The sequence below is a fragment of the Dama dama genome, chromosome 2 (assembly GCF_033118175.1).
Source record: "Dama dama isolate Ldn47 chromosome 2, ASM3311817v1, whole genome shotgun sequence".
Lineage (NCBI taxonomy): Eukaryota > Metazoa > Chordata > Mammalia > Artiodactyla > Cervidae > Dama > Dama dama.
This window is the reverse complement of record NC_083682.1, coordinates 10,327,909-10,344,406: the sequence shown is the minus strand read 5'-3', so window position 1 is coordinate 10,344,406 and position 16,498 is coordinate 10,327,909. Positions and strand designations below refer to the sequence as shown.

The following is a 16,498-nucleotide window of genomic DNA, read 5'->3' as shown; positions in this document are numbered from 1 at the left end:
CCAGGGAGGAGGGCAACCCGGAAAGCCACCATCCATCACCACCCTCTCACCTCCCAACACTCTGATGGCCCAAGGACCTGAACTCCAGTTCCAAGATCCATGCAAATATTCTACTCCATAACATACCTGGGTTTCTTTTTATATAAAAATAACATTTTTTTCCCCTAAATTTTTGCTCTAGGAAAACATGTCACGCTCACTGTGTGTCTTTATACACCAGCCCCTAGCCCTGGTCCTGGCGGGTCTAGAGCCACGGTCGTAGGGCTGTGGAGCAGATGGGGAGGGGACCCAAGAGGACAGGCAGGGCCTCCAGCCTGAGGCAGGGCGAGGTGGGGCAGGTGAGGAAGCCTGTCTGGGTGGCTTGGTGGCTGCTGGGGCCCCGGGCACTGCAGTCTTCACTGGTGGAGGTAGGCTTCCAGCCACACATTGCCAGACTTCTTCAGGGACCTGGGTGGTGGGGGTAGGGAAGATGTGAGGGACTCAATGGCAAGATATTAACCTCTTCCCCCCACGATGATGAGTGTGAGTGGAGATGGGCAGGCAGCTGGGGTGGGGCCGGAGGAGAGGGCTGGGAGAGGCGGCTACACCCTCATTAACTTGAGTGGAACCTAGACCTTGGGTGGGAGGGGGAAGGGCCCAAGCCACATCCAGCCAGGAACCAGGGTGGGCCTGTCCCTCCTCACCCGGCTCTCTCTGTCACTTCCTCTTGCTGAGCCCTGCGATCCAGAGATTTGTAAGGCATGGAGTGTGCCCACCACCAGTCTGACATCAGGCAGGGGAACCAGAAGCATCAATGACTTGCTAGCAAAACTCTGTGCCAGGTGTTTGAAACGGGCCAGGCCAAGTGGCAGGGGCTTCGAGGATTGGGCTGGGAAGGGTGATGAAGGAGGAATTCAAACACCAGTAAGAGAAGGAAGGGCCTTGAAGTAAAGGGAACAGCCTGTGCTAAGGCACAGAGGTGGAAGAGCTCTGGCTGAGACTCTGGCTTCTGTTCCCCTGTCAAGGCTACCACCAGGGCCGAGCCCGGTCGCCCCTGAACAGCTGCAGGAACCCCACTCTGCTCTTCCTGCCCCATCAGTTCATTCCTGCAGTCAGAGCATCTTTCCAAAATCCAAGTCCTGTGTACCCCTCCTCCGCTCACTGGCTCTCCCACACATCTAGCATGCTCCTGCCTCGGGGCCTTTGCACGGTTATTTCCCGGCCCCAGACCTGCTGCCCCCAGATGTCTCTACGACCAGCCCTTCTCCTGTCTCTGCTCACACGTTGCCTTCTTACCACCACCCTGCCACCCAACTAAAAATTACATCTCTGCCTGGTACCCGCCATTTCCTCTCCTGTACCCACCCAAAGGTTCTGTGGTTTTGCTTTGCTTTTTGTTGAAGCACTTCTCCCTTTCTCACGTTTTCTGTCATTTACTTATTTTCTGTAATTAACTGCTTGCTTTTCGTTTCCCCCTGCTCGGATGTCAGCTCTAGGAAGGCAGGGATGTCAGGAAGTTCTGCTCACTGATGAGGACCGGGCCTGGGCCTGTGTGTGTGAGCAGATACTGGGAAGGACGGGGCTAGGGTCACAGACCAAGGGCAGAGAGGCTGATGGGAAAGGCCCTGAATGCCAGCTCCCAGAGAGGAACCTGCAAGAACTCGAGAGCCAGATGGATGCTCAGGACGGGGCTGAAGGGCCCCAGGGGTGGGCGGGGGCCCCAGGCAGCCACCGTGAGCGGAGGGCCCTTACCTGATGATGTCCACCAGGGCGGTGAGGAAGGGCTTCACCTCATAGCTGAGGCCATGCTTGGCACACAGGGCCTTGACCAGCGGGGCCACCCTGCGGTAGTTATGCCTCGGCATCGTGGGGAAGAGACTGCAGGGGAGACAGTGTGCTGGCACCCTTGGACCCGCTCATCATCTCTCCCGGGCCCTCCAGGGCAGATGTCTTGGCCTCCCCGCCGGAGTAGATGGGACACGGGGTGGGGGGTGCTCAGGCCTCACTCCCACCCTTATTGTACCCCCGCCCCTGGGTCTGCGCTCACTGGTGCTCGATTTGGAAGTTGAGGTGTCCGCTGAACCAGTCGATGAAGAGCGAGGGCTCCACGTTGCAGGTGGCTGCCAGCTGCCAGGAGCAGGCGGGGCACGGGTGAGGGGGCTGGCACAGAGCACCAACCCCACGGCAGCCCCATCAGCGTCCCCATTCTTCCCAGCTGGGGACCCCACCCCTACCCCCAGGATGGGCCCCACCCCGGCTGCCCACCTGAGAGCTGGCCCAATCCCGGTGCTTCTCATGGCCAATCTCCCTGGGGATATGGTTCATCTGTGTGATCCACACGAACCAGTGGCTCTCCAGGACCCTGTGAGAGGAGGTTCAAGGCACTGCCCCACATCCTGCTGACCACTCAGCTTCCCCATCTGTACTATGGGCCTCAGCTTCCCAATCTGTACTATGGGATTGCAATTCCTCCCCACTGGTGTTTCAAGCAGCCAAGTGGTGTGGAGGCCACTGCCAGGCTGAGCCCAGAGCAGCCCTACTCAAAAGGGTGGATGCCCCAGATGGCTTCCCTGAGACCTGCCACCCCCTGGATGCTGCCACTCAACAGCCCAGGGAGACAGTACTGCTGTCCCCATTCTGCAGATGGAAACACTGAGGTCTGTGATCAGGGTGCCCTGCTGATTGTCATGCCGAACCTGGCCATACCTGACAGCCACAAAGAGGAGCAGCGCCCCAGGAATGCCGTAGAAGGGGATATAGGACAAGAGGAAGCGGGCGTAGAAGCTGGCGGCCCAGAGCAAGTCCTGTAGAGGAGGAAAGAAGATGGGGAGGCCGAGAGGCAGCTGGGAGGGGGAGCTGGGGTCATTCCCATCCTTTCGGCTCGATGTGCCTCAGACTGGCACATCACCACCCCTTCTCTGGGCCTGGGTTTCTCAGCCAGGTAAGGCGACAAGTCCTCGCCCTGCCAGCCTCACAGGGCTGACCATGGATGCTGTGCAAGGATGTGGGATGAAGGAAGCCTTGCGCAGAAGACAAATACCTGGCAGAGGGGGCCCAGAGGGTCCCCACCCTCATGTCTCACTGTGAGAAACGCACACCACACCCTGACCTGGCAACCACACATGCACACACTCACTCCCCCTGCTCTCGAGCACACGTGTTCCACATCACTACATGCACACCTGTTTGCAATGGTGGACTGGGCTGTCCCCGACACCCCACCCTCCGCCACCACAGCTGCATGCCCAGGGGAGCTGGCAGGGCCCCCGCTCACCATCCACTGCATGCACACCAGCATGTAGGCCAGATTTTCCACTTCGAAGTTCACCAGCGTGAGCAGCGGTGGGCCGACTGCAAGGAGGGGCATGAGGGGGGCTCAGGAGCAGGGTGGGGGTGCAGAGTGGGCTGGGCAGAGGGAGGGGGAGGGGGCTCCGTTCCTCCAGGGGGGCTGGAGGCTGGTCCCACCCGGCAGGGATGAGCCTGCATCACCCACAAGGCCTGGTCCTCACTCAGGCCCCCAGTGTCTGAGCCTTTCCAGGCTGGTCCTTGCCCCACCGCCTCCCCCATGCCCCTTCTGCAGGTTGGCACCAGCCTGATACATCCCTTTAATCCTCACCTTGTGGCCCCAACAACTGCCCTAGGGCTCGGGATGCCCTGACCGAGGGCAGGAAGGAACTCTGAAAGCTGCAGGCAGGGCTGTGACCGCCTCTGGCCGTATGGGCTGCAGGCTGGGGTGACCAGAGACGTGCAGTGGACAAAGTAGGCCCCGGCGTGACCCCCACCCATCCATGCCCCCACTCCCAGGAGGACAAGGGGACACTCACTCAGGAAGAAGTACAGATGCTGATGGTTGTAGGGCAAGTATCTGCGCTTCTTCTTGCCGTACTGTGGGGACACAGGCGGCCCGCTGGGGAGGGCGGCTCTCCAGGCCCTCCTCGCCCCGTGGCAGGGCCAGGGGGCTGGCTGGGCCAAGGGGCCAAGGCAACTCTGGATTCTAGCCACTGGGAGGTGGGGAGGGGGCACCCCGGGGACAGGGGCTAGCCTAGAATTAGATAGAGTACGGGGTGGGGCCACCGCGGGGCTGGGGGGCTTTGGGGCCACGAAGTTTCCGCTGCAGGCCCGGCCTGAGCGTGTCCCCCCACGCACCTCGACGGATGACTCCCCCAGAAGGAAGACAGGTGCCACGGTCACGTCCGGGTCCTTGTGGAAGATGTTGGGCTTGGCGTGGTGCTGGAAGTGCCGGAAGTTCCACCAGTGTGCAGAGAAGCCCTGCGCGGGAGGGGGCTCTCAGGGGTAGGGGCCAGGCCACACCCACCCACGCGGCCACGCCCACCCCCATGCAGCCCCGCCCCCTCTCGGCCCCCTGCTGCCCGCCATCCGCCCCCACCCTCACCTTCAGCTGCCCCATCACAAACTGCTGGGCCAAGTGGTTCCACCGGGAATTCCTGAAGATGGACGTGTGGCCCAGGTCGTGCTGCAGACACCAGCTCTGGGCCTGGGGAGAAGCAGGGTCCAGGGCTGTGGCAGGGAGCCGCCGGGGGTCCAGCCCGGAGCCCTGGCCAGCCAGCCCTCTCAGCTCACAGGACACCCCCGCAGCTGGCGTTCCACTCTAGACCCTAGTGGGCCAGCTTCCTCTTTTTTTTTTTAATTTAGTTTTTGTTTTCTGGCCGCCCGGCACGGCATGTGGGATCTTAGTTCCCCTACCAGGGATAGAACCTGCACCCCCTGCAGTGGAAGTGCCGAGTCTTAACCACTGGACTGCCAGGGAAGTCCCCAGATTCCTCTTTTAAGAGACAAGGACAGCTGAGCTGGGGAGGTCCAGGGGCTGCAAGATTGTCATGGAGCTGCAGGCAGCAGCCTTCCAGCTCTGGACCCTGGGCTCCCTGCGGGGTAACTAAGTAAAGAGCTTCCTTAGTTCACTTAAAATGAAGCTGGCCTTATGGGGCCACTGGCTAGTCATTCTTTGTTTACAGACAAAGAAAGAAACAAAGAAATGTTTTGTTTGCTGCAGTGATTTTTGTTTGCTGGTCAATGTTTGTTTTCAGCAAACATTTTCCAAGTGCCCACGTGTGCCAGGCCGTGGCTGTTAGTCAGCCTAGGTATCTGCAAGACAGTGCTGGGTCACCTGGGAGACGGCCAGGATGAGGGCAGCCAGGGTGCTGGGCACCCAGCCGGGGCCGAGCATGTAGATCATGAGCCAGGCGAGCACCTCCATGGCCAGGATGTGGCCCAGCAGGAGACCGAAGAAGGTGGGTTTGGCTTCAAACAGCTTCATGTCCTCGACCGCCTGGCGCAGGGCTCGGAAGTCCTCGATCAACTGGGTCTGCCAGGGTGGAACGGCCAGTCAGCTGAGGAAGCAAGGGAGGCCCCCCACTCCCACCCTCCATCCCCCCCCACCCTCGTCTTCCCGGGCAGCCCCCCACAGCTACTCCTCCTAGGGTCCAAGGGGTGTGGCCAAAGGGGATGGGGTTTCCCCACCCCCACAAAAGGAGTGGGGAGTCTGAGAAGCAGAGAAAACCCTTAGAGCTCAGTTCCTCTAAATCCTCATCATAGATGGGGATGCAGGGCCCAGAGCAAGGAAGGGGGTCTGCCTGGGGTCCCCCAGGAAATGCTGGTGCACGCATCCCTACAGCTCTGCCGGCAACTGTCGGCTCGGGAGGGCTGGCAAACCACGAAGTTGTTACCAGAAATGCCCCCATTCTTCCAGCCCCACACAAGGGGCTTAGCCTCCACCGGGGCCCTGCTCACATTCTGGGGTCCATCCTGGCTGGGCTCCTCTGGGGCCAGCTCTCCAATCAGCAGAGGCTGCAGGAACTTGCGCACAAAACTGAGGTCCTGGTGGAAGGCGTGGAAGGCATCCTGAAGGAGAGCAGAGAGTTAGGTGGACAGACAGCCAGACAGCTAGAGCAGCACCCAGAGGCAGCAGGCAGAGACAGAGCAGAAGGGCTGCTGATGGAAGGGCAGAACAGTCAGGCAGGCGGGCAGGCGGGCAGCTGGTTGTTCAGCAGTTACAACTGAGCAACAGTCAGCCTTGCCCATGAGCCCTCCCTGGTCCTGCCCAGGCCCTGGGTGCCCTGCTTGGGTATCCCTCACCTACTGGGCTCCAGCTGCTTCACCCTGCCGTGGGGCCTTTCCCCAAACTTGACTGGGTATTTTAAAATCTGGATTTACAGAAAGTTTTCCCTGCTTCCGTTCATGAAAGGGTTTGACATTTCCAAAAAAGATCACAGGTAAAGCTTTCTCAAAATCCTATGCTTTTCTACTGGGTCACAAATGTCAGATCTACCAGCTTTTACAAACATAAGCAGTGAGTAACGTGCGAGTGAGGAAATTGGCAATTGATGACCACTGGGCCACCAGGAGGAAAAAAAAAAAATCCACCGAAGACCACACAGCCTGAAGATGCTTGAACAGTTAAACTTACCTAATTTGAAAAGGAGGGGAAAATAAGTTTTTTTTTTTAAATATAAGTTTAATAAACAATCTAACATTCCTGTTATTCGCTGTAATGGTGGCGAGGGGTAGGGGCAGGGCGCAAAGCAGAAGGGGTCAGAGAAAGAGAGCGACCTCAGGCAAGATAAAGGGCCGAGGGATAAAGATAAAGAGGAGAGGACTGGTCAGGAAGTGACCCCCACCGCTCACGCTTGGCAGCGCTGAACTGTGCGTAAACTTGAACGTCACACCTGGGGCTCAGTGTTCCTGATCTAGCCCTCGTCCTTGGCTCTCTGTCGTTCACAAACGGGTTTTTATCCTTGGACTTGCAGAGGCTCTCTGAGTGAGCCAGTCCCAGCTGACCAGCAGCCTGGAGGGTGGAAGCAGTGCCTGGGGCCAGTTGAGGTGGGGGTGTCCCCAGGAAGGTGACTGCTGGCTGCTATTGTCCTCTCACTAATGAGCCTAGCAGCACTTGGTGGGTGTTCCAAGAGCCAGGCAGGCCCCTTGGAGTTACTGCACGACATCCCCCACACCATCCTGTGCCGGGCTCAGAAGAACCTCAGGCCCCCTTCAGCCTCCGCCTAGAGGCCACACCTGCAGGATTCACCCGAGGGGTTCCCCTTTCCTATTAGCTGCTCTCCCCTCCTGGCCCAGGGGGTTGGACCAGCCTGAGGACCTGGGGGCTCCGAGGCTGTAGCTTCTGGAATAACCTAGGTCCTTGGGAAGGCTGACTTGGGGCCCTTCCCTGGAGCTCACAGTAGGCGATGGGGCTGTATTGGAAGAGCTCTGATGGCGGGGGAAGCACCCCTGGGAGGCAGGGGGTCGAGGGGAGGGGGCCCCCCAGGAAGCTGCCATGGCGCTGGCCACCTGGGGAGTGTTGGCCGGGGAGCTAAGAGGAAGAGTGCTCCTGTGCTTGGCTGACCCTGTTCACCATGACCCCGAACGAGTCTGTTCTCCTGCCTGGAACTGGGCAAATCCAAGGGATGAGACTCCAGACCTTTCTGGCTCTAGAGCCAAGAGCATTAACTTTTTTTGTTGTTTAATTATAGTCAAACATACATAAAATTGACCATTTTCACCATTTCGAAGTGTACAGTTCAGCGGCATTAAATGTATTCACATTGTCGAGCAACCATCCCCGCCATCCATCTCCAGAACTTCTTCATCTACCTCAGCTGGAACTCTGTCCCCATGAAACACTAGCTCCCCATTTCTACCTCTCCCAGCCTTCATAGCTCAGTTGATAAAGAATCTGCCTGCAATGCAGGAGACCCCGGTTCAATTCCTGGGTTGGGAACACCTGCTGGAGAAGGGATAAGCTACCCCCTCCAGTATTCTTGGGCTTCCCTTGTGGCTCAGCTGGTAAAGAATCCGCCTGCAATGTGGGAGACCTGGGTTTGATCCCTGGGTTCGGAAGATCCCCTGGAGAAGGGAAAGGCTACCCACTCCAGTATCCTGGCCTGCAGAATTTCCATGGACTGTATAGTCCACGGGGTCGCAAAGAGTCGGACACGACTGAATGACTCTCACTTCACAGCCTCTGAAAACCATAGGTGCTGCTCTCTGTGAATTGACTTGAAGGAAATTCCCTGGTGGTTCAGTTGTTAGGACTTTATGCTTCCACTGCACAGGGAACAGGTTCAATCCCTGGTCAGGAAACTAAAGTCCTGCAAGTCATGCAACTTAGCCAGAAAAAAAAAAAGAATTGACACTTAGAAGAGGAATCATATAGTCTGTGTCCTTTTGTCACTGACTTGTCACTTAGCATAATGTCTTCAAAGTTCATCCATGTGTAGCATGTCAGAATTTCCTTCTGTTTTAAGCCTGAATGAGCATTGACTCTGATTCTCATTTCCTCTGAAACCCCCCTGGTGGTGCACGGAGCCCACATACAAAGAGGCACACGGCACGCTCACAAAGGGTGTAACACCCGAGGCTCACAGGTGTCACAGAATCAGTGCCATAAGTGTGTGCCTCTACACAACCAGACACCACCACCAACCCACAAAGGTTCACAGCCACGCTTGGGAACAACACACATGGGCAGTCACCCAGACACCCAGAGAGACACAGCCTGGCGTGCGCGTGCACACACACACACACACACACACACACACACACACAGAGCAGATGTGTGTCCTGTGGGTACGGCCCCAGCATGTCCACCCTCCCAGTCCCCCTTCTCTCCCTTCCGCTGGGTCTGTTCTGGGGCCACCCTAGGACCCAGCAGACCCCAGATGCTCCGAGGCCATGCTCTTGAGCCGAGCAGCTGGGGCAGCCGGTCACCTCCCCGACTCCTTTCCCCTCGCCCAGATGTACCCAAGCCAGGCCTGGAGATGCCCCGAGGGAGAGGCCAGAGCCAGGACCGCCCGACACCTCCAGCCAGATGTGTCCCTTACAGTGAGTAAGGAAGGGGTGAGCCCCCTCAGGTCCAGGTGGGACTATCCCGGAGCTCACCGACAAGTCTCTAACTGATGGGCGGGAAGGCAGTGCTGCAGTAGGTACTGGGAAAGCAGCTCAGGTTCCTGGGGCTGGGTGAGCACTCCAGAGCCTACACTTCTTGTGGTCTGAGCATCAACAGAGTAGATCCCTGGCTTCAGACCCAAACCTCAGCAAACAGTTTTTGCTTTTTTTTTTTTCCCTGGACTATTGGCTGGGGCTGTGTGACCCAGTCCTCTTTGGTCTCTGTTTAAACATTCAGGAATCTCAATGGGCAGAAGACTCAGAGAGGTTGAGCCGCTTACCCAAAGTCACACAGCTCCATCTGATGAAGGCTGGACCAGAACTTGGTCTGACTGTAAAATGGTGCTTGTGGCCTCAGGGTGGCCACTCCCCGGTCAGAGGGGAGGCGGTGGGTCTCCTAGGTGGGAGGCTGGTCACCATCCTGAGTAACCAAAGATCTGGCTGCTCAGAGGCCGGGGTGTGGGGGTCAAGAGGGTGGTCCTGGCATTTCTGGGGCTGCACTGACCAAGTCTCAGGGCACTGCAGGAGGTCCCAGGCTTACACTGCGCCCCACCCCCGGTGCACCTGGAAGCATCTTCTTAGGGGCACGGGTGCAAACCCTGTGACTTTCCCCCACTGAGGTGACAATTTAGGCCCCTCACTAGTTCTTGGAACAGACTTGGGTGAAACTTCTAGAACTAAAATGGTGTCTCTAAACATAGACTGCAGGTGGCAGGGACAGGCCCTGTTCACAGCGGTGGCCTCAGAGCCCTGCACAGAGCAGGGTCAGGATGGCAGGCGTGAACATGTGGACAAGAACCGACCCTCCACAGCCCACCAGACGGGGGTCTGAGCCATTTTGCCGGGGAGGGAATGGAGGCTCAGAGTGGTGGGGCCACCCGCCCCGAGTCTGCAGTGGCAGAGCGGGGATTCAGAGCCAGGGATCTCCTGTGAGGTCCATGCCCTCCCAGGGCACAGCTCCCACCCAGCCCTGCTTCAGTGCCAGGAAGCCTCAGAGCGGCTCCTGCCCAGGGCCCCAGCCCCGCCTGCCTTGAACTCCAGGGAGCAGCTGGTTAAGGGCAGGCATGGGGAGACTCAGGAGGCAGCCTACAGAGGGTAGGAGCCGAGCCATTTATGAACCACGCCAAGCCGTGGAGCCGAAGAAAAGATCACACCCCTTCTCCATCCTGTACTTGGTCATCAGTAAATCAGGAATCATTCATGCCCATCTCGCGGGGCTGCTGGAGGACTGAGTCAGTGCAAGCGGAGCACTGCGAAGGAGCCCGGCATCCAGTCCCCGTGGCCTCAGCTGCCCTTCCCCGCAGTCCACCCAGAGATCCAGGCCCGCGGGCAGGAGGCAGGAGGGCGGAGGGCGGAGTTGCGCCCTGCTGGTCACGTTCTGGGCAGCCTGAGGCGAGCAGGCAGGACACCTTCCACCCCAGAGATAAGGTGGGGGCAGGGAGCATTTCTGGTCACTTCTTCAAAGAATCTGGACTGTTCCAGATCAAGAAAGGGGTGGAGCAGCTGGGGGCTCAGGTGGCCTGGGTCTGCTCCTTTTAACTTCAGCTCAGGAGGCGCCAGTGGGTTGTGAGAATGGGGGTGGACACACTCAGGAACTCGTCTCTCCCTCCCTCCCTCCCTTTTGAGTGGGAAGATTCGAAAGGAGAGCGGATCTCACTCCCAGTGGCCAGATGCTCCTTCCAGCCAATGAGGAGGCACCATCAGTATCCCCATTTTACAGATGAGGAAACTGAGGCCAAAGGGCACACAGCTCTGGACAGGACAGGAGTATCCAACTCCTGCCCGAGCAGCAGAGTCCCGCTCAAGGGCAGATGTCCCCAGGAAGTTGCCCCTATCCCCCCAGCACCCCTGGTGTCCCTGGTGATGAGTGCAGTGGCCTGGGAGGGGGCGGTCTCCTCCATCCAGCACCCTTGGCCTCACAGGTGCCGCTGACTTAGCCATGGCCTGAAGTGGACCCCTGGGTCCTCTTTCCACCACTGAGCTCTGGTTCTTTCCCGCTGCTGTTTCCTGAGAAACCCATGGCTGCCGCTTGGGCGTCCTTACGAGGAAATGCAAACGGGCTGCCAGGGTGCTTAGGCCGCTAGCATCCCCACATTCCTGCCCAGCACCACACAATCCTGACACCTCCCCAAGGCACGGCAACCCTCTTATCGTCCCACCCCCAGCCCCGCCAGGGGCCTGGGTGGGTGGAGACATTGCAGAAAATGCCTATAGAGCCCAGAGAGGGCACGCTTCACAGGAAGAGGCCATTAAGCAGCTTTCAAGGCAGCCAGCGTGGTAGGTGGAAGCAGTGTGGGCCCTGGGGCCAGGTCATCTGACTCCCCCACTCTCACTCCAGAGCCTCAGATCTGCTCAGGTCTGCCCCTACCCAAGTCCCAGACACAAACCCCACCTTCCAAGCCCAAGGACAAAGGTCCTGCCCTTAGAGGGTTCCAAGAAGGTCCCTTTAAATCACTCATATTCAACCTCAGTCTCCTCATCTGCAAAATGGGCTAACACCGGAATCATCTCTGAAGTTTACTGTCTGAATACCACCCGGAGTTAGATCCTAATGGTTCCCGTTGGTGTCCCTGAGCCCACAGCATCACCTGCCCTCTCCCCTGGACACACCTGCACCTCAGGGCCCAGATGAATGGCCACCTCTTCCAAGTGGCTTCCCCTGGCAGGGCGTGGGGGGAGGTCCCCATCATCTCTTAACACCTCCCTCTTCTCCTGGGAGGCTCTGCCTTTCCCTTCCTCACTAGGGATCCTTTTAAAATGTATCGATATGTCAGATTCTCCTATCTTCTCTGTTCTGCCCTGCACTCTCCCGTTAGAATAAAACCAAAGTCCTGCTGCCCCTGCTACCTCCGGTCCTCACTGCTGGCCCTTCTCACTGCTCGGCTCCAGCCACGCCGATGGTCTTGCTATTCCCTGAACACACAGAGTATGGCCCCACCTCTGAGCCTTTGCCCTAGCTGTTCCCTCCACCAAGGAACATCCTAGCAGATTTTTTTTCTGCTGCTTCATGCAGCATGAGGGATCAGAGTTCCCCAACCAGGGATCAAACCTGTGCCCCCTGTAGTGGAAGTGTGGAGCCTTAACCATTGGACTGTCAAGGAAGTCCCTCCCAGCAGATTTTCTGTTCATAGCAGTATCTTCAAAGGTTAGGTCAAGGTTTGGCATATAGGATATGCTTGCTGGTATCTGCTGTTGAATCTAGCGAGTTAATAATTGAAGAATGAATGAATGAAATAAACAGCTAAGTGGCAGTGGGGCAGGTGGTTAAGAGCATGGGTTGTCGATTCACATCCGAGACCCATCACTTAATTTCAAGTCATTTTGCCTCTCTGAGTCTCAGTTTTCTCATCTGTAAAATGGAAATAATAACAGTACCTGTCCCATAGAAGTATCATGAGGATTCAACGAGGGACTGTCTACAAATCAAGTGCTGAGTTCGGAGCCTGGCACATAGTAGGGGCTCAGCGCCCAGCCCTGGTCAACTTATGACCAGCAGCAGCTGGGCCTCACCCCTCCCTGGCTGGCTCCACTAGTCTCAGACCGCCTATGACTCTTAGACAAACCTGGCTCAGGGCCCAGAGCACTCTCCCCAGGGTACCCGGCTTTGTATCCCAGGATGGCCACAGGCTGACTTCACGGCACAGGAACTCTGGGAATTTCCTGGCAGGAAGGCTTCTGTGGCCTGAACAGGAGAACAGCTGATGGGCTGCAGGGGCTGCTAAGAAGAGGTGGCTGCGGGAACATAGCCCCTGCGACATGGCTACCCCACCCCCACCAGTGCTCCAGGGGAGGGTCTGGCGTGCCTGGGGTTCTGGACTGGACCACACTGGGCCCTGGGTGATCTGAGCCCCGCTCTGCCGTGTGGGCTCACCACAGACAAAAACTGGGGTCCCCCACCCCCAATCTCTTCATAACCCCTTTGGTCTGAACAGACCAGGTATTGGTGGCAACGCAAGCCCAGTGTCTGGGGCCTCGGGAAAGCTAAGAGATGGCCTAACATCACGGTCTGTTACAGACATGAATGAACCAGACAAAGAGGTGGCTATGTCATGGCTGTCCACTGCACTCTACGGTCTGCAGGGCACACTCACACTTATCAGCCGGCAACACACGCTGACTGGGAACAACTGCGTGGCAGCTATGGGGCCGCCGAGTTGCAAAGGCGCAGTCCCGCCCTCAGCCGGCTCACTGTCTGTCCCCGCTGTCCCCACTTTACAGATGAGGAAACTGAGGCTCAGAGGAGTGACATGCCTGGTTCAAGGTCACTCAGAGCCTCCAATGGCAGAGCCAGTACATGGCCCCAGGGAACAGACAGCATGTTTTTTAATGGAAATGGGAAAATGGACCCTGTTGGTGAGGAATCAGTAAGAAAGTGGTCACGTGGGGTCTCAGGGTCTAGAGCTAAATGGATGATGGGGTTCCCGCACAGGAGGGTCCCCAGCACACGCCTGGGCACCAAGCAGGAAAAAGTGATTCACAAACCTTCTTCATCAGCTTCCTCTCGCCAGCCTCCATCCTGTCTGCCAGGTCAGAGGTTGAAAAAAGGCCAGAGCGGCCTCCTCCAGGATCCTGGAGGGGTGGCCAGCGCTCAGCCCAGGGAAGCAGGGAGGAGCTGCAGCTCCTTACCAGCGCACCCCCCACCCCCACCCCGACGCCCTGGCAGCAATACGCGCATGTGTAACCATGTACACAAACATAGGCCTCATTCACACATGTATAGGCCTGGAGATGGTCACACACTCACCAGCCCGCAGTCAACTCACACTCCCTGGCCACCGCGTGGCCCCCTGGCAACGCGCAGAAGGGTTTCTCTATCACCTTCTAGAGTTTCAGGAGATGTCTGATCCCTAACCTCTCAGCTTCCGGGGAAAGTGAGGAAGAGAGAGTTTTTCCTTAAAAGAGTCCCGGGAAGATCGCCCAACCCACGAGAGAAGGCAGTGGGCAGAGAGGAGATGGTTCTGGCAACAGGGCCACTGACCCTACCGGGACAGGACACAATCTCTTTTGTTATCTAAAGCCCCGCCAGTTAGAGATGCATCCCCTGGAATCTTGAAGAACTTCCTGGTGCCCAGGGTGACCATCCTAGAATTTGGGATAGTCAAGGACAGAGCGTCATGGCCCCAAGTCCTATTGTTCAGCTGGGAGCGGTGGGGGGTGGGGGCCGGGGTCGGTCTGTGGGAAAAGGGGCTGGTAAGGAGTCTCACCCTGATGGCTCCTCTGCCAAATGGTCCCACTGGACAGACCACATTCCTCCTTGACCAAAATGTCTTGACATGGCTGCAGAGGGGAAGCTGGGGTCCACAGGAGCCCGCCTGTTCCTGGGGTGACTGTGCTTTCCGAAGAGGCCCACCCAGCCTGACTGGCAAAATTCTCCCACACGCAGCTGCTAGCCCAGGAGAGGTGAGTCACTGCCCCTCAGAGCCATTCACAGCAGCTCCTGGGAAAGCCACAGACCTCTAGGCCCTGCCCAAGCTCTGCTGCCCTGCCGCCAGCCTCTGAGGGCACATCCTTGCCAGCCCCTAGGGAACCCGCCCTACCTCTGGCATCCAGCAAGCACCCAGCATGAAGAGCCCTCTCTGGGGGGGACCCAGAACCCAGCGGAGGAACACCAGAGCATCAGGAAGCGCCCTCACCTAGGGCCAGCGCTTTCATCCCGGACACACCCACCTCTGAGACCCCCTCCCTCCCACAGACATCTGCTGCAGCCCAGCCCGGGTCCACCCCCAGGAGTGCGGGTCCTCTTGCCGGGCTGTGGTCTTCTTACTCCACATCAGGCCCCCCGTCAGTCCCTCCCAGCTCTGGGTCCCCCGCCAGGAGGTCAAAGGTCAGCGCGAGTAGGAAGGATGCTAAGCCCCCACCTGGCTCCCACCCCTCCCGCTCCCACCCGCGGTGAAGCAGGGCACGGTGCCCAGCGACCAGGCCCCAGCCTAGCACCGGGGCTCCACCCGGCCGGCGGTGGGTGGCCTTACCGTGGCGTCCTCGGCGCCGTGGTGGCCGATGAGGCGGCTGCCCCCCGGGTGTCGCTGTGCCCAGCGGCTGATGTCGTAGACGCGACGCTCAATGACCAGCCACTTGTCGCCTGGCAAGTTGTGCCGGCGGATCTGCTCCCAGCGGAGGGTGGGGAGCGGCGCCCCCCGCTGCTCAGGTCCCCAGTCTGGCTCCCCGACGCCGCCCATGGCTGCGCGCAAAAGTCCTCGCGAACCCGGGACCTCGCCGAGCGGAGACGCCGAGGGGAGCGAGGCCGCGATCGGAGACTTCCTCCGCCGCCACCCGCTGCTCCTCTGCTCCGCGGCCCCGCCCTGCCGCTGCGGCCGCCGTACGAGCGTGCGCCTGCCCGGCTGTCCGCGGGCAACTTTTCCCTCCCTTATAACCGCGCTGACAGCGCTCGCCTCGCCCCCTCCCCGCGCCCCGGCCCCCGCCGCCGCCGCCCCAATCCCGGCGCAGCGGCTCGGCCCCCATTGGCTGCGCCGCTCGCCGGCGGGGTCGGCGGGGAGGGCGGCGTCGAGGCGGGCGCGCCCCGCCCGCGGGGCTCCGCGGCCACCACACCCTGGCCTGTGGGGGGCACCGGCACAACCCCGCTCGTGCCCGGCGGGGCAGGGAGGGCGGGGCCGGAGGGAGGTGAAGCCGGCAGCCGGTGTCCGCTGCGCCCTCGGGGGCCCGGTCCGCTCCCGGTGGGGCCCAGAACTAGAGTCTGCGAAGAATGGGCTTCCCGCTGCGCCCTCTGGAACGTTAAATGCTGAGCTCTCAGAGGTAGATACACTACCTCGAGATGACTGTAAAGAGCTCTCGAACCAGGGGTCCCTAGCATTCGCTCAGCGAGGTCCCTCGGTCGGGGCTGTTACTGGCCTGACCACCCCCACCCACCGGGGGACCATCTGTGGAGGTCAATGGCCTTCTGCCTTCGGAGATTCGGAGTTGGGGGGGCCGCGGGATGGCCACCCGGTCAGAGCAGGGGCCCCGGAGCGGGGAGTAGGGTCCTGTCATTCACCGGATGTGGTTGCTAAGTTGGCTGGCTTGCTCCTTATAGTACCCTTCCCTGTTTTTTACTTAAAATAAATTCCTTTTCAGAGTGTAGGTTGCTCCCCTACACTTTGTCATTTGTCAGAGACAAAGGATTTTGTTGTTGTCTAGTGGCTGAGTTGCATCCGGCTGTTTTCCAATCCCATGTGGACTGTAGCCCTCCAGGCCCCTCTGTCCATGGGATTTCCCAGGCAAAAATACTGGAGTGGGATACCATGCCCTTCTCCAGGGGATCTTCCTGACCCAGGAATCGAACCCGCATCTCTTGCATGGCAGGCGGATTGTTTACCACTGAGCCACCTGGCAAGCCCCGGAGACAAACATACCTGTTTCTAAAAGTTAAGAATTCACACCTGACACAATTTCTCACACCTGACAGGGCATGAAATCAGGCTAAGGTTTATGCTGCATGGCAGCAGGGATCAAAGCTGAGCCCACATCAGTATCACCAGAGGGTGTGTTAAGGCACAGACTGCTGGGCTCAGCCCCCAGGAGGGCTCAGCAGGTCTGCTTTGGGGGCAGAGAATTGCTTCTTAACAAGTTCTTAGGTGATGCTGATGCCAACGTTCTGGTTTGGGGGACACACTTTGGAGAACTCTAACTA

General features: G+C 58.8%; 1 protein-coding gene across 1 annotated transcript; it reads right to left on the bottom strand.

Annotated features, from left to right (window-relative positions):
* Window positions 1-88: 88 nt before the first annotated feature.
* Window positions 89-15,234, bottom strand: FADS3 (fatty acid desaturase 3). Its single transcript, XM_061166025.1, has 12 exons — window positions 14,844-15,234; window positions 5,728-5,838; window positions 5,105-5,302; window positions 4,373-4,474; window positions 4,126-4,248; window positions 3,804-3,864; window positions 3,254-3,330; window positions 2,686-2,783; window positions 2,245-2,341; window positions 2,027-2,106; window positions 1,732-1,857; window positions 89-447 (listed from the first exon to the last, which is right to left on the bottom strand). Exons 1-12 carry the CDS (start codon window positions 15,048-15,050, stop codon window positions 396-398), a joined length of 1,332 nt encoding a protein of 443 aa, XP_061022008.1. The 5' UTR covers window positions 15,051-15,234; the 3' UTR covers window positions 89-395.
* Between the last annotated feature and the right edge of the window lie 1,264 nt (window positions 15,235-16,498).